The sequence below is a fragment of the Piliocolobus tephrosceles genome, chromosome 1, assembly GCF_002776525.5.
Source record: "Piliocolobus tephrosceles isolate RC106 chromosome 1, ASM277652v3, whole genome shotgun sequence".
Taxonomy (NCBI): domain Eukaryota; kingdom Metazoa; phylum Chordata; class Mammalia; order Primates; family Cercopithecidae; genus Piliocolobus; species Piliocolobus tephrosceles.
In genome coordinates this window covers 171,303,149-171,328,113 of record NC_045434.1, presented here as the reverse complement: position 1 = coordinate 171,328,113, position 24,965 = coordinate 171,303,149, and the positions used below count along the sequence as shown (strand labels likewise).

The 24,965-nt window shown below is 40.5% G+C and overlaps 1 protein-coding gene across 4 annotated transcripts in view; it reads right to left on the bottom strand.

Annotated features, from left to right (window-relative positions):
* FAF1 (Fas associated factor 1) overlaps window positions 1-24,965 on the bottom strand; it is a 558,082-nt gene that overhangs the window by 532,258 nt on the left and 859 nt on the right. Inside the window, exon 2 of one of the 4 annotated variants that reach the window (XM_023189044.2) lies at window positions 24,745-24,907. The exons of 1 other annotated variant lie outside the window; for it this stretch is intronic. Coding sequence is in view for 1 of the 3 variants with exons in the window: in XM_023189038.1 (XP_023044806.1) it covers window positions 17,036-17,080 (45 nt within the window). In the remaining 2 variants the exon portion in view is untranslated. Of the gene's footprint in view, window positions 1-17,035; window positions 17,537-24,744; window positions 24,908-24,965 lie in introns of those variants that run through there. 2 more of the 4 variants (XM_023189038.1, XM_023189029.1) reach the window with 2 other exon arrangements.

The window sequence follows — 24,965 nt, the reverse complement described above, 5'->3', positions numbered from 1 at the left end:
GTTGATGGGTGCAGCACACCAACATGGCACATGTATACATATGTAACCTGCACGTTATGCACATGTACCCTAGAACTTAAAGTATAATAAAAAAAAAAAAAAAAAAAAAAAAAAAAAAAAAAAAAAAAAAAAAAAAGTCAGGAATGAATTTTGCACTGCCTAGTCTAATTGAATGACTCCCTTACACAGATAATTGTTCACAGGGTGTGCCTAAATAACAAATCAGTTATCACTCCAGGAAGCTTCCCCAAGCAAGCAAGGATGGCCTCATTTTAGAGAGATCTCCACAGTTTTCTAAAGGCTACAAGATTTAATGGTGTTTCCTTCAACATTCAAAGGTGGAGGAAGATCCATGTTTCTAGAAGGGAGATAAGCTAATACCTGGGTTACACAAAAGAAGTACAGTCCCAAGGACACACATGGTACACCAGAAAAGAGAAAGTTGTTTAGAATCACTAGGTCTTTCCAAGGAGGACCTACATCAGCCAAGGAGGCATTGTCAAATTGTGTCCCAGCACAAGGTTCCCACCCTGTTCAGTTCAAAACATTGAGTCTAGTCCTTGTTTTTGAAAGGACTGAATGATGGCAGTCAGTCCAATCTGTCCCGTTTGTCCAGGCCATAATCCTGGTGGCCAAAATCTATCCCACAGAATCTGAGTGAAGTTGATGAGATGGGAGTAAAGAAGTGTTTGCAGGTGTTTTGCATGGAAGGTACATGACCTGGAGCCAACCACTGCTATTTCCAGTAGACCTCCCAGTAAGTTTACAGGGAAAGACAAATCATGATCAGAGCCATGGGGGATGGCAGACCCAGCAGTCAGCTAAACTTCATGTGATAGCAACAGTTTGAAGGAGCTGCACCAGAGTGTTTTCCTTTATGAGGAAGGCTTCAAGGGTGATTCTGAAAGAAAATGAACATTAATGTCTTTCCCTTCTCTAAACCTCCTGGGGTCTAAGGTGGTCCTTCCACCAAGTGTCAGGATTGCTGCTCTCTGTCCATTGCTACAAAATCAGTATGTCCCATTCCAGTAGCTATAACTTTACCTTTTTCCCAGTTATCTTTTACTCACAACACCCAGACCTTTCATCTGGAAATGTCAGGCACACGAGGGTCAAGGGAATTTGTATAAAACCTACAGAAACCTATTATGGCCCCCACTGTCTACCATACAGAGACCCAGCAAGCAGTATACTCAACCAAATAGTGACTATCCTGATGACCTAGAATAATATCAATGCAACAAGAGAATCCAGGTAACTGAACAATAATTATGAATTCCTTAAGCCATCTTTTGGCCTAGCTGCCACAAAGAAGATAGATGCCAACCAGGTTGGCCTTGGTTTGTTACTGGAGGGGGAAAGAAACATCACGCCTAAACTGGTCAGGGTGGAATCCTGAATTCTCAAAATAGGGCTATAAAACCTCCCACCCCTTCCATTCTGATTATTACTCAGGAGTGATCAAGATGAGGTGATCCTTTTCTGGGGACGGCTACAAGCAGTGGTAAAACTGGCTTTCTAAGTAAGGTGTGTGAATCAAGGAGAGGTGAAGGATGTAGAATCAGGAATTGTTGAGTCAATTTTTGAAGAAGCTATTCCAATATTCAATGTTTATCCACATACCAGATGCCTACGAACGGTAGGGAGCATGGAAGCATCAAATACCTTGACAATCAGTTCACTGCTGAGTGGCTTGTACAATAAAAGGTGCACTACTGTTACACTGCAAACAGTCCAGAAAGCCAAAAGCGTAACACAGATTAGTTTCTAGGGTTACGATGGTGTGGCCAGAGCCAGCTGATTGGACTAGAACAGCAACATCAAAACCACAAAAAAAGGTCAACGGCAATGAGGCACTACTGATAGGAAGTTGGCTATGAGAGGGAGGTCAAAGGTCCAATGTATTCAACCTGCCAGGAGCAAGCAGGAGCCACATCCCATGCCACCAGCTTCTCTCATCATGTGACAAACGGTTAAACTTTTAGCAAAAGGCACAAGTCTGGCATGTAATGGTACCCTCTGTGTCACAGTCCTTTGCTTTGTGTCCAGTTTATGATGGTTGATATTCATCATATCCAATATAATGAACACAGCTCTGGGCAGTGTACACTCAATCAGAAGCTTGATTCCAGTGGGCTTCATCAGAAGACAGGCCCTTACTAAGGGCATCTAGATGACTGATCCAGATGGTTTGATCAGCAAGTATAATTTGTTTTCATAGTTCACAGCTTTAATGAAAGCTGCCTTTAACTTGCCAGTCTAAAGCTTTCCAAGTGGCAGACCAAAGAGCTAGGCCATTAGCAACAGGCAAAAGTCAGTAGAAATATAACAAGTTTCATCAAGGAGAGTACCAATCAGAGCTATGAGAAAAGCCTTGAAAAAAAAAGCCTTGAGTTCTCTGAGTTCTGTCCAGAGAACAGAGCAATCACATCCATTATCAGTCTGCATAGCTAGTACAGAGGTTGAACAGCCCGAAAAGTCAAGCAGACACAGTAAGCTTTCAGCTTGACTAAATCATCAGCAAACCAGGAGCAGGTTTAAGGTGAAACCTCTATGAATTAATGACCCCACTGAGCCGACGGCTTTGCTTCAGACAGTAAAGTGGGAATTAAAGTTTCCTCCAGAGGGGCTGAGCCATAAGACATTATACACTCCATCTCTCAGGCAAAGCAAAATTCTAACAACTTTTTTTTCTGCCCACGTAAGTTACAAATTTGCCTCCTTTCACACTCAGTGTAGGTACACATACATCTGTAACTCTTGTCTGAAAGGGAACAGAAGATTTTGCCCAACCAGGACACATCTGCCTAGTTGTTACACTGGGGAGGATTTGAGGGTGACCTCCAGATTGGTGAAAAATATACTTCCCACCCAAAGGAGAGTTGGCAACAACAGGAGGAATATTCAGGCAGCTGTCTTTGAACCTATGTCCTGGAACTCAGTCTGTAACCACTTCCCCAATATCTTACCATTAACAGGCAATAAAGTAGAGAACCACTTAATTTGGTCAACATGTTTCTACCAATTCCCAAGGACTTCCCTCAAATTCTGTTAACCAACCGTTGAAGACACCCTCATCTTTCTTCTTCCAGAATGTCATGTGTCTGCCAACATCCATCCTTGCTGCCAAAACTTAAAAACTAAAGGATCTGAGTTTTATCCTACTAGCAAGCTAACAACTTAGTCTGCCAGTTTCATGGATGCTGGCAGAAGACATTGACTCCCAGGTCAGAGACAATGAACTTTATGATTCACAGCAATATTAGTAGTCAAAGTATCAGCATGTTCTTGTGCTGGTTCTCCAGTCCCATTTCCTATAGGGCAACACAAAATAGGCCAAGTGATACCTGCATATGCAGTGGAATGCAATACAGAAGAGGAACTCACAGCCTAAAGAACCCAAATCTTTTATAGGGGAAAGTATGCCTACCTCCATTCACCCAAGAGGGAGACATTATCTCTGCCTTTCAAGGCTGTTCAGAATACAAAAATCTTTGGAAAGATAGAAACAAAGGCATTCAGTGTCTCTGGTGAGAAGATATACAGAAACCATGCATGGAGAACCATATCACTATAGCCCAATAAAAGATCACTGTAAAGATTAGATGTTAAGAGCCTAGCATAGTACCTGACATATACAAAGTAATCAAAAGCTAGAAGTTAATGTTATTACTCCTTCCCTATTAAAGAAAGGATACATCTAAAATGGATTTTAAAAAACAAATTCAACCACTACTTTCCTTTAGTGAAAAAGAGAATGGGGAGGGCAAAAGAGAAGAAGCTTTCCTCTACTAACACTCTTCTATTATAGCTCAATCATTAAAGAATCCAGGGAGCCAGGACGAACTGCAAAGAGAAAAACTAGGTGACTCAAACTCAACCTGAAAGCCATTAAGGTGTACATAATCTGAAAACTCTTCCTTCTTCCTTTACCACAATCTGACATCTAATTCTTCTTATCTCTATTATTCCCCATAACCACAAGTAAATATAAAGCCAGGTGTAATTACTCTGTTAATTTTACCAGATGGCTTTTTGAAATTATCTCAAAAAAATTATCCCACCTTAAGTCAATGACTAGTGATTTAACATGGTGAACAATTTTGACTTGAAAATAAAATGTATGCCTTAAAAACCATTTGAGAGTGAAATTACAATCAGGAAGAGTGAATAAAACAGCAAATTCAGTAGCAGCATTCAATTTTTACAAAGTTCTTGGCCTCAAGGCCTATATTTTATCACATCTTATTGAGCCCCTCAATAAAAGCTGAACAAGAGCAGAAGTGTTTTGTACTTCTCTGCATATGCGTCACTTTAAAGTTATAACCCTTGATTTAGTCAAATCTTTATTTTCCCAAGGACAGATTTCATTATTCAAAATCATGTCAATGACAGATATCAAAAATACATAAAAATTTACAATCCTATTCCATTTGTACCATAACAGCCTAAACTAAGAATATTCCTTCAGTAAATAGTCGCTGAGTACCTTTCACTAGATACTGTAGGAACAGATAGTTAAGATCCAGACAGTTGCTCCCCCCTCAGAGCTGACAGTAGGAGAAAGAAACATGTAAATTGATCACTGACAATCTAACATAAGACTCAAAAGAAGAGATATGTACAAAATACACAAGAAACTATTAACCCTAACTGGGTACAAGGTATGAATGTTACAAGCAAAAGGTAGGAGGTGGTTTTGAAAGAGAAATAGAAACTTTCCAAAGGAACATGAAAAGTAAGGATCCAAAAAACATGAAACAGCCTAAGTATCAAGCATCAGTATACTGAGATATACTCTGTTAGTTCATTCTTGTGTTGCCATAAAAAAACTCAGGCTGGGTAATTTATGCAGAAAAGAGGTTTGTTGGCTCATGGTTCTCAAGTTATACAGAAAACACGGTGCCAGCATCTGCTAGCTTCTGGTGAGGGCCTCAGGGAGCTTACAATCATGGTATAAGGCAAAGCAGGAGACGGCCTCTCACAGTCAAGCCAGACTATCACATGGCGAGAGGGAGCCAGAGAGAGAGAAAAGGGTGAAGATCTCAGACTCTTATTTATTTTTCTTTTCTTTTCTTTTTTTTTTTTTTTTGAGGCAGAGTCTTGCTCTGTTGCCCAGGCTGGACTGCAGTGGCATGATTTCAGCTCACTGCAACCTCTGCCTCCCAGGTTCAAGTGATTCTCATGCCTCAGCCTCCCAAGTAGCTGGGACTACAAGTGCACGCTGCCACGCCTGGTGTATTTTTAGTAGAGGTGGGGTTTCACCATGTTGGCCAGGCTGGTCTCAAACTCCTGACCTCAAGTGATCCACCCGCCTTGGCCTCCCAAAGTGCTGAGATTACAGGCGTGAGACACCACACTCGGCCCCAGACTCCTAAACAATCAGATCTCACATGAACTAACTGAGCAAGAATTCACTCATCACCATGGGGATGATGCTAAGCCATTTATGAGGGATCCACCCCCATGATCCAATACCTACCTCTAGGACCCACCTCCAACTTAGGAGGTCGCATTTCAATGTAAGATTTGGAAGGGACAAACATCCAAACCATATCATAAAACCATTTTGCTAAGTCGTAGAAATGGAACAGTACTTAAGATCACAAAATCAAAGAATCATAGGAATGGATGGAATTTCAAAAGTCATCTAGCTCAGCAATTCTCAAGTGTAGTCCCTGGATCAGAAGTATCGGCATAACCAGCAAACCTGGTAAAAATGCAAATTTGCAGACCCTACACCAGACCCACTGAGTCAGAGACTCTGAGGTGGGGATCCAGCAACCTGTGGTTTAACAAGCCCTCCAAATTACTCTCATGCAAACTAAAGTTTGAGAACTATTGGTTTAAATCAGGATTCTCCAATAAATACTGTCAACATTTTGAGCCAGAAAATTCTTTACTATCAGGGGATGCCTGTGCATTACAGAATGTGTAGCAGCATCCTTTGCTTCTGTGCACTAAATGCCAGTAGCAGCCCAAAGCTGTGACAACCAAAGTGTTTCCAGACATTGCCCAATGTCCCCCGGGGGACAGAAATCACCCTCGGTTGAAAACCACTGATCTAGATCAAGGATCAGCAAACTCTCCTAAAAGGAGCAGGGTAAACATTTTAGGCTTTGCAGGACATGCAGTCAACTACTCAACTCTGCTATTAAGGACAAAAATAACCAGAGACAACATGTAAACATACATGCATGACTATATTCCAATAAGACTTTATTTACAAAAAAAGGTGGTGGTTTGGCCCTCGGGCTGTAATCTTCCGACCCCTAATCTAGGTCAGTTATCTGAATTACAATTGATTGTCCTCAGTCCCACTGCTGCCAAGTGATTCTCTGGATTCTATTTGGCCCGATCTAGTCCAATCTTCTGCTTACAGGTACATATGGCTCTACACAAATCACCATTCTTTTTTTTCCAGACAGGGTCTCTCTGTCACCTACTCAGGCTGGTGTGCAGTGGTGCAATCACATCATCTTACCTCAGCCTCCTGAGTAGCTAGGACTACAGGCACATGCTACCACATCCAGCTAATTAAAAAAAAAAAAAAAAATTTTTTTTTTTTTTTTTTTTTGTAGGAACAGGATTTTGTTATGTTGTCCAAGCTGATCTCAAACTCCCGGCCTCAAGTGATCCCCCTGCCTCTTCTTCCCAAAGTGCTGGGAATACAGGTGGGAACCACCACAGCTGTCCCAGATCACCATTTTATAGACTGAATAAATGAAGCCCATAAAGGGTAAATGACTTTCTCAAAGAACCACAGCTTAGAAAACCTAAAACAAAACAAAAAAACAACAGCTACAGCCAGTCTACCTAAGTACAATGCTCTAACAACTGCCCCTTATGGAGGTGTAACCACATATTGCCACCTAGCAGGCATTCAAACATTCCAGCCCTCTGAATTTACTAAAACCTAGAAAAGTACTGGTTTCAAGGGGAGAGGAGGGAAATAACTTTACCTTAAATGCCCAGACAGTAAATATTTTAGGCTTTTAAGGCCATTAAAATCTGTCTCAACTACTCATCTCTGTCACTGTAGCAAGAAAACCACCACAGATAAAGGTAAATGAAGGGGTATGGCTATGCTGAAATAAATCCTTATTTATAAAAACAGGCCGCTGGCCTGCAAGATATATTTTGCTGACCCCTGATCTACAAGGTCCATAAAACCAGTCAAGCAAACAACAGGCATCAACTCAATCACGCTCAGCTAATCTAGAGACACTATGTGCATTCCAAGGCTTTTGAACACCTGTGAACACAGAAGCATGGCACTAAACGGTAAACAAGGAATAGACAAAGTGCCACCTTTCTCTTCCTTCCTTCCTGAAGGTCTACTACATGATAGCCAGGCACTGTTAATTTATTTTATATGTAAGTTTCCTCATTTGGAGAAATTTCTAAAGAGCAGGTTTTGTTTTCTCCAAGAACTCCAAGCTGACAAATTAGCTAGAAAATGAACACTCTTATATGTGCCTTTATAAAATATTTGTTTCAGCCAGGCAAAGTGGCTCACACCTGAAATCCCAGCACTTTGGAAGGCCGAGGCGGGCGGATCACTTGAAGTCAGGAGTTCAAGACCAGCCTGGCCAACATGGTGAAACCCCATCTCTACTAAAAATATTTTTAAAATTAGCTGGGTGTGGTGGCACATGCCTGTAATTCCAGCTACTTAGGAGGCTAAGGCAAGAGAACTGCTTGAACCTGGGAGATGGAGGTTGCACTGAGCCAAGATCACATCACTGCACTCCAGCCTGGGTGGCCAAATGAGACCCTGTCTCAAACAAACAAACAAACACTGTTTCAAACCAACCTATGACCTTGTACAAGTCACTTCTCTTTTCTGGGTCTCAATTTCCACAAAGGGAAAACTGATAAGCTTCAAACAGATGATCTCTGAAGTTCCCTACAGAGAACAAGTACATACCTTAAAACTGTCAAAAAAAAAAAAAAAAAAACAGCTAAAATTTATTGAACACTTTCTACGTCAGACACCTTTTCTAATCACTTTACATATGCTAACTTATTTTTCATATAGGGAAACTGAGGCAGAGGGGTGTGAAGTGATTTGTCAAAGATCACCTGAAGAGTCAGTGGTAGGGCTGTGATTTAAATACAAGTGGTCTGAATCCAAAGTCCATGTCCTTAACTGCTAACCATTAAACTTTATTCTACATGCAAAAACCTTATTTTCCCAAGGACCTACAACCCAAATACTAAAACAACATGACTTGTCTCTCTAATAAATAAACAGAACAGAGGAGAAAGGAAAGAAAGGACAGGTAACAAGATTACTTGCTCCCAGGAATGAAATATGATATTCCATGGATACTTAGTTTGGTCCCTAATCCGCAACATCACAAAAGATATCTGTTTGGATCAATACCATTTCTACTCACACAGTCTGTTATTGTCTTTTGTAGACGATATTTCTCCGTGTCAAACTAAAAAAGAAAGAAGTGAGATTCACAACTTCGTTTAGAAAGAGAAAATGTTATAAAGGGACAGAAACTACTTATGTGTCACTCAACATAAGTGACTTACCAGTATGCAACAGAAAAGTCCATACTTCAAAAAGAAGCTCATATGCAAAGAAAAGTTTCAAAGACCCATGGTGATAACCCAATACAAGAAAATTTGGCCAGATGTGGAGGTTCATGCCTGTAATCCCAGCACTTTGGGAAGCCAAGGTGGGTAGATCAACTGAGGTCAGGAGTTTGGGACCAGCCTGGCCAAGATGGTGAAACCCCATCTCTACTAAAAGTACAAAAATTAGCTGGGCATAGTGGTTCTCGCCACTAATCCCGGCTACTTGGGAGGCTGAGGGAGGAGAATCGCTTGAACCCAAGAGGCAGAGGTTGCAGTGAGCCAAGATCGCACCACTATACTCCAGCCTGGGAAACAAAAGCGAAACTCCGTCTCAAAAAAAAAAAAAAGAAAAGAAAAGAAAAGAAAATTCGTAAAGCAATTTAGGCAGCAAAAATTATTATTAGCTGGAAAGACTAGGGGTGAGAAACAAAAGCACATTTGTGTGGTACAGAAAACATAACTGAAAATAACATCAAATCAATGCCAAATTAGAGAAGAAATAAAGGGACTCTTAATCTATGACCAATGGCACTAAATCCAGAAAGAATACTTTTTTTTTTTTTTTTGAGATGGAGTCTCACTCTGTCACCCAGGCTGGAGTGCAGTGGCACGATCTAGGCTCACTACAAGCTCCGCCTCCCGGGTTCACACCATTCTTCTGCCTCAGCCTACCGAGTAGCTGGGACTACAGGCACCTGCCACCACGCCTGGCTAATTTTTTGTTTTTTAGCAGAGACGGGGTTTCACCCTGATAGCCAGGATGGTCTCAATCTCCTGACCTCATGATCCACCCACCTCGGCCTCCCAAAGTGCTGGGATTATAGGCATGAGCCACCATGCCCAGCCAAGAATACTTTTTTAGCAAGGCAGATAGGGCTTCTCAGAGGTCTAAAACAAGTATTAACTGCTAGTGACAGTTGTTCTTTTTCTTTCTTGAGTGCAGCTATGATGTCTGCCTCTGTATTAACAGCAACAGAGAAACATAAATACAAAAACAGGTAACACCAGGCCAAGTGTGGTGGCTCATGCTTATACTTTCAGCACTCTGGAAGCCGAGGCAGAAGGATCACTCGAGGCCAGTTCAAGACCAGCTTGGGCAACATAAAAAGACCCTGTTTCTAAAAAAAAAAAAAAAAAAATTGATTTTTTTTGAGACAGAGTCTTAGTCTGTCATCCAGGCTGGAGTGAGGTGAAATGATCTTGGCTCACTGAAACCTCCACCTCCCAGGTTCAAGTGATTCTCCTGCCTCAAACTCCCACAGCTGGGATTACAGGCACCAGCCACCATGCCCAGCTAATTTCTGTGTGTGTTTTTAGAAGAGACGAGGTTTCACCATCTTGGCCAGGCTGGTCTTAAACTCCTGACCTCAAGTGATCCACCTGCCCCGGCCTCCCAAGGTGCTGAAATTACAGGTGTGAGCCACCATGCCTGGCTTAAACATTTGTTTTTAATTAGCTAGGCTTGGTGGCACACATCTGTAGTTCCACCTACTCAGGAAGATGAGGTGAGAGGATCACTTGAGCCCAAAAGTTCAAAGCTGCAGTGATCACTCCATTGCACTCCAGCCTGGGTGACAGAGTAAGACCCTGTCTCGCCAAAAAAAAGAGGTTAAGGAGGAGAAGACTCTAGACCAAAAGAAGTAACTGATATTATTGAAATTATTTGATAGCAATCGCAATTATTTGGATAACTATTTTCACATATGTAAGCAAACCAAATAGGGTCTCAAAAGTTTGTTTGAGACCAAATGATTCATGTTCTCCACTTCAACTTAAAAAAAAGTTAAAGAATTCTACAATTACAAAAAGAACAGTTATTCTATAGTTACTAAAAGACTTGGAACTTTCACCTGAATGCATCTCTTTATCACAAAACCATTAAGGGGGGTAGGGGGAAAGTCATGATTCAAACGCTGCCTGCTTTTTTAAACCCAGGAAATTCCTTTACACCCCCTTCTGGCTCTAGCTAGCAAGAACTGTGGGTGTACTACTCTAGTCATTCCTTTATCAGTAACATACTATGTTAACACTATGTACATGTAACACTGATTTTTGGTCAAATATTCCAAATTCTAAATTCATTTGCTCAGATCTGATTTTTTTTTAATAGATGATTTATATTTATTATCTTCTTGATAATATACTAGAAAATTTTTACAGAAAGTCTGTGATATGCAAAATCAGAAGTAAACAAAAACTGAAGATATTTCAAGAAATGTGTTAATAAATATAAACATTTCTAACTCATATAAGGATAGGTGTGTCATATTCTTAACCCTGTGCTGATCTACATGGCTCAGTGAAAAGGTGTCATGTCTGCCCAGTAGAAGACATCTGCATCATAAAAACTAAACTGGAAAGTTCCACACAGAAAAATTATTCACGGGAAGGATGAAGCTTCTCACCCAGCAACCCAAAATCAGTTTTATATTATAGGGTTTATTTTCCAGAATTTGGACTATTTTATTTCTTTAAATACAAACATATTACTTAGAAGCTGTGTGTCTGTAATTGCCACTACCACTTGGTTATTATTTGATTAATATTTTGGCTTCTTCCAAATCAGCTGCATTTTACCTAGGACAGACACCTATTTCAAATAGACCTGGTAGTGAAAAGAAAACCAGTTGATTAAACCTCCCTAGTTGTGATTGGTACTTCTACCACATAAGAAAGCGAAAAGTTATTCTATTTGGTCAGTGGTATCTATCAGAGTTTATCTGCGGAAGAAGCAAAAGACATAGTAAGAGAACAGAATAAAAACAAAGAGAAAAGTAGAGAGAATAACCAGAGACCATCATCAGTGGCAGCAATAGCAAGGACTTTAGTGGCAGCTATTACAGTGGGTGACAAAGTGATATTCCAACCACAAGGCAATTCAACAGGAGAGATTGGTATAGAATCAAAAGACAAAATGTCTCTTCAGCTGAAAGTTTCAAACACTAATTTGCATCAAACACTTTTATATGTCTACACTATATTCACAATAAATTTATGAATTCATCAATAAATAACACATCCAATATTTATAGCATGCATGGTCCCTGTATAAACTCTAGTTAGGCCTCTTTAACTTTACTAAAAATGTTCTTAAAAACATGAAATCGCTACAGTACTTGGGGTAGGAAATAGATATGGGAATGTTACATTCCCTTAAAATGTATTTTACTTATTTACTTGTTTAATGTCTATTTTCCTTAACTGGGAAGTTAGCTTAGTAAAAGCAGAAGAAGTTTTTGCCTCCATTATCCAATGCTATATTCTCAGCACCAATAATAATGTCTAGCATACAGTATATGTCAAGTGGGCAAAGGATATGAACAGACATTTCTCAAAAGAAGACATTCATACAGCCAACAGACACATGAAAAAATGCTCATCATCACTCGCCATCAGAGAAATGCAAATCAAAACCACAATGAGATACCATCTCACACCAGTTAGAATGGCAATCATTAAAAAGTCAGGAAACAACAGGTGTTGGAGAGGATGTGGAGAAATAGGAACACTTTTACACTGTTGGTGGGATTGTAAACTAGTTCAACCATTATGGAAAACAGTATGGCAATTCCTCAAGGATCTAGAACTAGATGTACCATATGACCCAGCCATCCCACTACTGGGTATATACCCAAAGGATTATAAATCATGCTGCTATAAAGACACATGCACACGTATGTTTATTGCGGCACTATTCACAATAGCAAAGACTTAAAGCAACCCAAATGTCCATCAGTGACAGACTGGATTAAGAAAATGTGGCACATATACACCATGGAATACTATGCAGCCATAAAAAAGGATGAGTTTGCGTCCTTTGTAGGGACATGGATGCAGCTGGAAACCATCATTCTTAGCAAACTATCACAAGAGCAGAAAACCAAACACCGCATGTTCTCACTCATAGGTGGGAACTGAACAATGAGATCACTTGGACTCGGGAAGGGGAACATCACACACCGGGGCCTATCATGGGGAGGGGGGAGGGATTGCATTGGGAGTTATACCTGATATAAATGATGAATTGATGGGTGCTGACGAGTTGATGGGTGCAGCACACCAACATGGCACAAGTATACATATGTAACAAACCTGCACGCTATGCACATGTACCCTAGAACTTAAAGTATAATAAAAAGAAAAAAAAGAAATATGAAACATTTTGTCTTTGATGTAAACAAGATATATGAATCATATGAAATCCATGAATTACTTGTAAACTTTCTCATTTTTTTTTTTTTTGAGATGGAGTCTTGCTTTGTCGCCCAGGCTGGAGTGCAGTGGCGCGGTCTAGGCTCACTGCAAGCTCTGCCTCCCGGGTTCACACCATTCTCCCGCCTCAGCCTCCTGAGTAGCTGGGACTACACGCACCCGCCACCATGCCCGGCTAATTTTTTGCATTTTTAGTAGAGATGGGATTTCATCATGTTAGCCAGGATGGTCTCAATCTCCTGACCTCATGATCCGCCCCACCTTGGCCTCCCAAAGTGCTGGGATTACAGGCGTGAGCCACCGTGCCCAGCTCTAAATCTTATTTTTAAAATAATTAAATAGGATGCTGACATTCTCTCCATTCAAAATTTTGGTGGTGCAGCCACTATAGAAAACAATATGACAGTTCCTCAAAAAATTAAAAATAGAATGACTATGTGGTCCAGCAATTCAACTTCTGGGTATATATGCAAAAGAATTGAAAGCAGAAGCTGGAACATAAATCTGTACACCAATGTTTATAGCAGCATGATTCACAAAACTACAAGGTAGAAACAACCTAAATGTCCATGGAAGGTGAAAGAATAAGCAAAACATGGTATATACACACAATGGAACATTATTCAGCCTTTAAAAGAAATAAAATCCTGATGCATGCTAACACGTATGAATCTTGGGCACATTATGCTAAGTGAAATAAGCCAGTCATGAAAAAGGGCAAATACTGTATGTTCCACTTATATGAGGTACCTATTAATAGAATAGTCGAATTCAGAGATAGAAAGTAGGATGGTGGTTGCCAGGGGCTGAGGAGAGAGGGATACAAGGACTTATTGTTAAATAAGTATGGTAACAGATTTGCAAGACGAAAAGCTTTCTGGAGATGGACGGTGGTGATAGTAGCAAAGCAAAATGAATGTACTTAATGCCACTGAACTGTAGACTTTAAAATGGCTAAAATGGTAAATTTTATAAAGATTGTACCACAATTTTTTTTTTTCATTAACAGATTGGGGGAGGATTTTCTTAGAGGACAATTTGGAGTAATATTTGCTTTGGAATAAATTCACCCATCTATAATATTCTAAATCTATCCCATTAAGTCTGAGCTGTAATATTCCACCCACTATTTATCACCACTTCACTGATTTCAACAGAATTCTTTTCTCTATTGACTTGAAATAGTCAAAAAAAAAAACACAAAAATCTTTCTCAAAGGTTTTTCCACATTTAGACACACTATCTAGCAATGATCAAAATGTGATTCATTTTTGAATTTTAATCAAATTTGGAAATTTATGTCTTTTCTACAAAGACAATACTGAGCTCTCAAACTATTACTGAGTCTCACAATCATATGATATAAACATGTAATTTTACCCATATTCACTTTTGGTGAGGAAATTTATTTGCCCAGTTACAGAAGAAACCAGTGTCATCCAAGTATCCATATGCCAAGTCTTAAGCTGCAATCCTTAAAATAAATTACTTGAGGCCAGGTGTGGTGGCTCATGCCTGTAATCCCAGCACTTTGGGAGGCCTAGGCAGGTGGATCACCTGAGGTCAGGAGTTTGAGACCACCCTGACCAACATGGAGAAACCCCGTCTCCACTAAAAATACAAAATTAGTTGAGCATGGTGGTGCATGCCTGTAATCCCAGCTACTCAGGAGGCTGAGGCAGGAGAATCACTTGAACCCGGGTGGCGGAGGTTGCAGTGAGCCGACATCATGCCATTGCACTCCAGCCTGGGCAACAAGAGTGAAACTCTGTCTCAGAAAAAATAAGTAAGTAAATAAATAAATCACCTGGTTTTCTTATAACTGAATAAATGTTTACTTTTAAGTTAATCCTATAAAAATTTAAATAATATGAAAAACAGGAAGAAAAATCATTTTTTACTAAGACCATCATTTGTAAGAGGACTCCAGGTTCCTAAACACACAAATGGCTAATGTGTTTAATGTGTGTAGTTTTCCAAATAATTTTTTCTTCTATCAATAACATTGTTTTACCTATTTGACAACATAAAATTATTAGGCAAACAATTGTTCACTACATATGCTATTCTATTTTCCCCATTTTTAAACAATTGTGTATAGCATTACCATTGGTCTGAAGAGAAAAACTTATCCCCATCTTATTAATGTGATCAAAATTATCATTTTCATTTCCAAACCAAAATCCCTGGAAAATCTTGCTTTGCCTGAGTACAAGAAGCCTAAATTTCCTGTCCTTTAGCCAATATAAGGTTAACAGTTAAGCATAATAATTGTCACACACAAAAAACAGAAAGCAGATGCAAGTTATTAGAGATAAAAAGGCAAAATCAAAACAAAGTTATAATTACCTTATAAAGGGAAATCAGAAGACAATTTTTTAACATGGTAAAACTACACCTAGAAATATAGAGTCCTTTTTCAAACAGTGCATTCCACATTAGATAAAAGAACTGGAGAACAAAAACAAAACAAAAAGACAGTGATGAAAAACTTAGGCAGGGCTGGGTGTGGCAGCTTAAACCTGTAATCCCAGCACTTTTCAGAGGCTGAGGCGGGTAGGTCACTTGAGCCCAGGAGTTCAAGACCAGCCTGGGCAACATGGCGAGGCCCATCTCTAAAAAATCTAATTAATTGAAAAAATTTTTTAAATTTAGGCAGGCAAAAAGCCTGAGGCTAATCCTAAACCTACAAAACATCAAAATCTTATGGTCAACTTTTATTTTAAGGATCCTCCTTTATTAGTTTAGAGGTTATGGTTTAATAAAAGTGTAGATATATGCATATTCCTAATACCTGTATATCAGATTCCACTGGGTAACCAAAATAGCAAACTCTGAAAATGGTTATCTGAACGTTAATTTGTAAAAATAAGGGCCGGGCACAGTGGCTCACGCCTGTAATCCCAGCAGTTTGGGAGGCTGAGGCGGGCAGATCACGGGTCAGGAGATGGAGACCATCCTGGCTAACAGGGTGAAACCCTGTCTCTACTAAAAATACAAAAAATTAGCCGGGTGTGTTGGCAGGCGCCTGTAGTCCCAGCTACTCATGAGGTTGAGGCAGGAGAATGGTGTGAACCCGGGAGGCAGAGCTTGCAACGAGCAGAGATCATGCCACTGCACTCCAGCCTGGGCGACAGAGCGAGACTCCGTCTCAAAAAAAATTAATTAATTTTAAAAAAATAAGGAACTTAATACAACAGGGAGAGAGAGAACAGCCCAACAAAATTTCAGTAAGGAAAAATACTGCCTACTATGCTAGTGTTAGACCCTGTGCAATGATGAGTATTAAAGAGGGAAAAGTCTGCCTATACTTGACAGTAGCTTCTAAGTTGATGCCAAAATGACTAAAAATATCTCACTAAAATAATTTCTTCACCAAACATCAAAAGGCAAAGGTAGCGGTCACAGGACATTAGTTCTAGCTCCAAGTCTTTCACAATGCATACAGTTCTACTTTCAAAGGGCCTCCCTAAGGTACTTACATGTCAGTGGCACTACAGCTGGGTTTATTAAGAGAACAGCCTTTACTTATCCTTTAAAGTATTCCTGGAGAAAGGACACCAACCAAGCAATTCAAGTCTGTAGAGGAGGGGAATCCGCAAATATGAAGAGGTAATTTATTAAGCTTGTGAATTCATTGCAGAGATACTCTGGAATATACAGTCTTATCTGTCTCCTCGTTATCTTCTTACCCTCCAAAGATTCCAATAAGGCAAAGTCTCAATTGTTTACTCCTCTTTGAAAAGGACCTCAGTACCCCATTGCTATTACCCTCGCCATCTCATCATTCTGCTTTTTTACTCTTCCCTTAATACAATATAAATATACCACGCCCATAACACCACACGCTTCACGCTCACACTCCATACATCTCTCCCCATAGAACCCAAAACATCCCATGCTTAATGGTCCCACACCAATTAAAACAAAAATTCTACACGTTCCCCTACACCATACAGGAAACACTACACATTCCACACACATAGTAACCCAAAAGTCATTAATACCTCCAACCCCATTCAACCCGTACTTAACACATTCTACACACTCATGATAGCATATAAATTATACGCTTTTCCATAGCTCGCCACACACACACACACGCCACGCACCGTATAAAAGCCTAAACCACACACCACTGCAGCGTTCAAACGCTGGGAAGAAGACTCCCTTGTGGCACCGGAAACCCACGAGGTTGGAGGTGGGAGGGGAACAGGGCCAGATACTTCACCTGAAAATCCGCCAGGATCATCTCCCGGTCCATGTTGGACGCCATGGCGGCCGCCGAGTTCCACGGCTCCGGGAGCGAAGCGCGCACCTGGGAGGGAGACGGTACCTCCTGCGACCGTCGTCGCCGCCGCCGCCGCCGCCGCCGGGCGCCAAGGGGCTGGCGGGCGAGCCGGCAGGCTGGCCGGCGGGCCAGCGGGCGGGGCAGCGCGGGAGGCGCTAGGCGCTCATGCACTCGGTAACCTTCAGGCGCCCCGGCCGCTCGCCTGCAACCTGCGGAGCCCGCGTCGCAGCAGCCAGGACAGGGAGACTGGTCTGGATGTGGGTCCGGTCTTACAGTCGCGGGCCAGAATGAGGGCAGGTTGCGACAGCGCGCACCCGGCTACCTTCAGCGGCGTTAAGCCCGGCGGGGGCGGAGAAACCGAGCGAGCGGGCGGGCGGGCGAACGCCGCTGCCGCCTCCGCCTCCTCCGCTTCCTCCCTGGCCGCCGCCGCCTCCGCCCCTGGTTGGCCAGCGCCACGGCTGTCGCACATTTTGCCTGTCATCGAGGTCGCAAAGCGCCGCTTTGCGGCTTCCACGTGACCACCCTCCTGTCAAGCGCTGGGCGCGCGACTACCGGGCCAGGATCTCTGCGCTGGCTGCAGAGACTGCAACCTGCAGCTGCGGAAGCTTCAAGTCTGGCAACAGGTTATTCCAGTTTAGATTTAAGCAAAGGCCTCGGGATAGCGCCTCCCCCTAGCTGAGGCGGGGACCAGATTGTGCACCTCACGTGGTTAGTCACATAAATACACACCAGCCCCACAAACCAACTGAACACACGCTTACAACTCGTCTAACAAACAGTATTTCGGAAATACACGTTTTCTCTACCACGTTCCACCAAAATACAACTTCATATAGTCTCTCATGCTCAACCTGTCAAAACCGAATCCACACTGTCACACCCAGTCCCAAGCTCCCTGACGTCTGCATCCTCAGACTCCATAACCCAGAAGTAACCAGACTGCCCTGGTAGACATGGGAAAGAGGAGGAAGCTGAGAAAGGTAAAAATCTCGTCCCAGAGAAGAGGAGGAGCATTTTTTTTTAATTGATAAGGTAGTTACGAGAAATAACAATCTTCAGTTAATAGGGTTGCTCCAAAGGGGGAAAAAAGGGAAAACCTTTCTATTGCTGCAGTTATATTTGTTTTTTTTTTTTAAGCTGAGACATCTTAGAAATGGGGTAAAACTTGAATCCAGCTTTGAACATAGTTAGTTAGTTGGTTGGTTGGTTAGAGGCAGAGTCTCGCACTGTCGCCCGGGCTGGAGTGCAGTGGCGCGATCTCGGCTCACTGCAACCTCCGCCTTCTGGATTCAAGCCATTCTCCTGCCTCAGCCTCCAGAGTAGCTGGGATTACAGGCGCCCGCCACCACGCCGGGCTAAGTTTTTTTTGTATTTTTAGTAGAGACATATTTTAGAGCAATTATGTATTTTTCACTATGTTGGCCAGGCTGGTCTCGAACTCCTGTCCTCGTGATCCTCCTCGACCTCCCAAAGTGCTGGGATTGCAGGCGTGAGCCACAGCGCCCAGCCTACTTATTTTCATAAGAAACTATTTTGGAATATTCACCAATTATTTAAAGTTTCAACCCACGGTCAGAAATTGACAGCCTCTGTAACTAAACAACCAAAGACTATGTACAATGAAGTGTGACAGTTTGTAATTGTCATCCAGGTTAGAGTGAGTGTGACAGTGGAAGTTGTTCGTCCTTGACTTGGGAAAATATCAGCTTTTGGATTGTCATGGGGCATTTACTTACTTTGGAAAGTATGTAAACGCTTGAAAATGTGAAATAAGATTAGTGATTTTATCCTATAGAGCTAAAATAAAAACTAGTGAAATCATCATATAGCATGAAGGCCTAGGCTTCCCTTAAGAATTTTTTAAACTTGTATTATTTATTTACTTTTTTAGAGACAGGGCCTCACTATGTTGCCCAGGCTGGCTTCCAACTCCTGTGCTCAAGCCATCCTCCCACCTCAGCCTCCTGAGAGTGGGGATTACAGGTGTGAGCCATACCACTACACCCAGCAAGGCCTAGGCTCCATAAACTGGGAATATATTCATGAGAAATCAGAAATATGACTTAATTGTTCAGTTTCACTGAATATAAAAAAGTGCACTGTATTATGATCTGAGTTTATTCTGTGTGTTTTCTTAAGTGAAAATAGGCTGGCCTACAACTCTTAAGTATTGATCTGTGTTTAGACCAGAATTAGCTAGATGATAGAACCCTCCATAGTCACATGAATCAAAATGTCTTGCTTAATTTTCATCCCTAAGAAAATAATTCCATGGCCAGGGCAGTGGCTCATGCCTGTAATCCCAACACTTTGGGAGGCCGAGGCGGGCAGATCACTTGAGGTCAGGAGTTGAGACCAGCCTGGCCAACATAGTGAAATCCCATCTCTGCTAAAAATAATACAAAAATTAGTCAGGCATGGTGACATGTGCCTGTAGTCCCAGCTACTTGGGAGGCTGAGGCAGGAGAATCACCTGAACCCAGGAGGCGGAGGTTGCAGTGTGAATCAAGAGCACACCACTGCACCCCAGTCTGGTGACAGAGTGAAACTCTGTTTCAAAGTAAATAAATAAATAAATATTTTCTAAAAAGAAAGTAATTCCAAAAGTCAGCACAAATGTGAATCATGAGGCAAAACACAGCACCAATAATATAAATGTGGCAATTCAGTTACTCCATTCATATAGGCCACCCTCAGTATAAGGCAGGTGAATAATTGTTTCTAGTTATATGGCCAAGGATTAATGCAGTCCTAAAAAGTTGAGGGTTTTTCTCTGTGATGATGCATGTGTACCTCAGAACTCATTCAAATCCCATGTTGCTCCCTTTTTCTTTCCTTTCTCTCCATCTGGAAATTAAAACAATGTGGTATGTAGAACAATGGGATGAACACACTAGACATTCAGGCATATATTAATACTGCTTTTCCAAATAATTAGCTGAGGGAACTTGGATGAGTCACTTAATCTCTCTGACTTCAGCTTCTCACAGGACTATTTCCTCTGATAAACGAGAAAGCAATTATGAAAATGCATGGAAAATATAAAATATTGGTATCAAACTAACATACATTTAATAGTCAATAATTGTGGTTTGAGTTCTAACTCTGCTCTTTAACAAAGGCTCTCTGGTTCTATTTCTTTATCTCTAAAATTGGGCTAATAAAACTTGTGATTTTAAATGTTCAGTGATAAAATGCTGATGAAAATTCCTTATAAACCTTAAAACTCTCCAAACATATTAGTTATTACTCTGTATACCAATTCCTAAATGCTTTTCTCAGGACCACCCTTTTCCTAAAATTTAAGCCAATAAGGATCTTTCTCCTTTCTAATCACTGCTTTTACTAGCTTTACAACACAACTTAGTGCTCCAGTAAATTCTGTAATTTTTTTCTCTAATGGTTTCCATATATGTATGTTTAATCTCCCCCAAAGGTTGAAAGTTTGAAATTATAAACTGCTTTATGCCATGTGTGTTTATATTCACCATAGTGCAAACATAGCAAAGTCTTGTGAACATAACAGATAGTAAATGCTTTTGAATTTATTAATTTTTATTGGGAGTCTACTATGTACAGATACATTACAAACTTTATCTCATTTAATGTTTACAACTACTATTTTACAGAATATAAAGCTGCTCTGGCAAGTTAAGAATTTGCTCAAAGTCATGCTACAAAGTGACAAACCTAGGATTCAAGGCTAGGTCAAATTAGTGCTCTTTCCAGTTACCATGTTGCCTCTGTACAATTTCCCTTCCATGCTGCTTAGTTTATACCATTCCCAAAGACACTGTTTCTTCCCTATGGCCTAACTCTTCCCGGTTGGATACCTAGCATCCAGAGTAATTATCTACTACAGATAAGAGAAGGGAAGAAAAATAAATACTGAATTAGGAGAAAAACATCATTTTCTACTTCTCCAGAATTCTATCCTTAAGAGAAACAATTTCAGTTAAGTGTCATAAACCAAAAGAAAGAAATGTAAAGAAATTTGGTCCATGCACGAGCAAAGACAAGTAATTGTAATTTATCTATTCTCATAGTTGGCCCACAGTAGGAGTTCATGGAGCTCAGCCTCAGTTAAATACAAATGTTTTTCTAGAATCTCCATGTTCTTTTAAGAGAAACTTTTATATCATCCTTATTTCCAATATAAATAATAAACACTATTTATATTTTACTAAATTTTTATTTGAAATTATTTTAGAATAGTTCCAAAGACAGTACAGCATGTTCCTATATGCTTTTAGCCCATTTTTCTCTAATGTTACCATCTTATTTAACAGGGTACATCTATCAAAACTAGGAAATTAACACTGCTAAATACTACTAGTTAAATTCTAGAGGCTCTATTTGGATTTTTACACTAATGTCCTTTTCTTGTTCCATGGTCTAATAATACATTACATTTAGTTGTCATGTCTCAGTAGCCTCTTCCAATCTGTCACAGTTTCTCAGTGGACACTTCTGAAGAGTCAGGAACTTTATAAAATCTCCCTCAATCTGGGATTGCCTAATGTATTCTCAGAATTACACTGAGTTTATGCATTTGGGGTAAAATACCGCAGAGGTGATATGTCCTTGTTACATCATATCAGGGCTATGTGTTATCAACTTGACTTATTACTGGTAGTGGTAACCTTGATTCTTCGGTTAAGATAACCCATTTCTTAAATAATACTTCTTGCTTATAATGTAATTCATGAGAAGGCTAATGCTACTACACATATGTATTTCATCTAGTGATTTAATGTTGTTTAGGATACTAGTGGCTGACCCTGGACTCTCAACTAATGGAAAAGTATAAGGTTTGGAGCCCCAAGAACTGAGTTCAAATCCTATGTCTACTATTTACTGACTTTAAATTACAATTTCTGTCAGCCTCAATTCCCTCACCTGAAATATGGGGATTATTATCATAGTCACTTCACAGAATTGTTGTAAATATTAATATATGCATTGGCTGGGTACGGTGGCTCACACCTGTAATCCCAGCACTTTGGGAGGCTGAGGTGGGTGGATCACGAGGTCAGGAGTTCAAGACCAGCCTGACCAACATGGTGAAACCCTGTCCCTACTAAAGATACAAAAATTAGCTGGGTGTGGTGGTGCCCACCTGTAATCCCAGCTACTCAGGAGGCTGAGGCAGGATAATCGCTTGAACCCAGGAGGCAGAGGTTGCAGTGAGCTAAGATCGCACCACTGAACTCTGCCTGGGTGACAGAGCAAGACTGTCTCAAAAAAAAAAAAAAAAAAAAAAATATATATATATATATATACACACACACACACAAACACACACATATTTTATAACCATGAAACACTATACAAATATTAATTATTGCTATTATTTTTCGGCTGTGGGGTTGCTTACTGGGCTTTTTTTGTTCTTACTTTAAAGAAGAACTTTTAGGCCAGGCGCAGTGGCTCACACCTGTAATCCCAGCACTTTGGGAAGCCGAGTCGGGCAGATCATGAGGTCAGGAGATGGAGACCATCCTGGCCAACATGGTGAAACCCCGTCTCTACTAAAAATACAAAAATTAGCTGGGTGTGGTGGCAGGCACCTGTAATCCCAGCTACTCAGGAGGCTGAGACAGGAGAATGGCTTGAACCCAGAGGTGGAGATTGCAGTGAGCCGAGATCACACCATTGCACTCCAGCCTGGTGACAGGGCAAGACTCCATCTCAAAAGAAAGAACTTTCAAGCCTGGCCAATATAGGAAGACCCCATCTCCACAAAATTAGAAAAATTATCTAGGCATGGTGGAGCATGCCTTTGGTCCCAGCTACTCTGGAGGCTGAGGTAGGAGGGTCACTTGGGCCTGGGAAGTCAAGGCTTCAGTGAGCCATGACCATGACCAAGCCACTGCACTCTAGCCTAAGCAACAGAGTGAGAACCTGTCTTAAAAATAAAATAAAATAAAAATAATAAAAAATTTTCGTAAATAAGTACCTATATGGAAAAAAAAAAAAAACCACTGAATCTCAGAAATAAAATGCTGAAGCCACAATTATAAAGTGACAAAAAAGGCTGCCTGGGGGTGCCCAGTCTGTTTTGTACCTCTGTTGATCTAAAAATACAACAAAAAGGAAGATTTTGAGACCAGTTAAAGAAATGGTAAATACCACATACACATTTCCAAAAGTTAATCAGATACTGTACGTACTTGAGTCAATGAGGGAAAAGCACAGAAGAATTTGACTAAATCACATTTCTATGTCTTTTTTTTTTTTTTTTTTTTTTTTTGAGACGGAGTCTTGATCCATCGCCCAGGCTGGAGTGCAGTGGCACAATCTCTGCTCACTGCTGCCACTGCCTGCCAGGTTCAAGCAATTCTCCTGCCTCAGCCTCCAGAGCAGCTGGGATTACAGGCACCAGCCACCATACCCAGCTAAACTTTTATATTTTTATTGGAGTTGGGGTTTAACCATGTTGGCCAGGCTGGTCTCAAACTCCTGACCTCAGGTGATCCGTCCACCTCGGCCTCCCAAATTGCTGGGATTATAGGTGTGAGCCACCACGCCCAGCCATTTCTATGTCTCCTTAAATGATTATGAACTGCTGGAGCACAAGGTTTCCATGACTGTTAATATTTAATATCTAACTATAAAGGCTGTATTTCAGTATTTGATGTACTTATCATTATGATGTTAAAAGAGAAAGCACCACTCTCAATATATTAGAAATTTAACTATGAATTTTTCTTGTAAGCCATGTTAGAATATAACCTTCTTGAGGGTAGGGATACCCTTGAATCTGCTTTAGTGAACTAGCCCTCAATAAATACTAGATTTTCATTGGGGTTACTGTGTAATACTTATGTATGCCTTCTGAACTAAGACCCTAAGCTCTGCACTGCCAATTCTGGTTTACCCAACAGGCAGATGAAGCATATGCTTCAGGGCATCAGCAAAACCAGATTGTTAAAAAAAGAAAAAAAAAAACTTTGCCAAATAATTTCATATCTCAGCAAAACCAATGAAGTAGCCATCCTGGGAAAAAAATCTGAACTTTGTTGGACTTTTTTACTCTTATTTTGGGGTTCTGTTATTTTTCTTTTTATTTCTGTATGAGGAAGAGGTGGTAGAACATCAAAATCTTTTCAGTGCTTAGGGCCTCCAAAAATCTTAATACAACTCTGTGTACATCTTAAATTATCATAAGTTTTACTTCGTTGTTCAGCAATAAGTACTTTATTTCATGAAAATTATAGCACGTTTACCCGTACTTTATGTAATCATACAATTTAAGATTCTTCCTCTTTACAATTTATCTCTAAGCAAGAAACCATAATAAATGCTATCCTCATAAATTGGACTAATACCAGTTCTCTCTTATCAGCCAACAGTGCTAATATGTCCTCACACCCCCTGGCTGTATGAAAAGATTACACAGTTCCCAGAGTAATCAAAAGTAAATTATTATTTATTTCTTACTGGTATAAATGGAATCTTAAATGTTTCTATTTGAAACGTCCACATATATGTAAGAAAAAGAGAGTTAATTTCTTTTTTTGTAGTTCTCATTTGATTCACAACTCAAGTTTAGTTACCTAAGAAAAGAGTTCTAGTTTTTTTCTCAACAATTACGTTAAAGAAAACACTGCCAGATTCTTCCCAGTTTCAACTTTCCCTCTACCTACCAGTCAATCTGCTGCTGGATGATTATCCAGATGTTTCTGGTGTGTTTTGTTGCTAACACTCTCAGTGCACTTCAAGAAGGGTACAGATACTGCTCAAGGATCCGCTTGCCAAAGGCCGGTTCTAATTAGACTTGTCATTTTTTGCTTGGTTTCATTTTGACCACTGGGTGCATCATGCAACCGTGTTGGATATTTTTAAGAGTATAAAAATATAGAAAGCA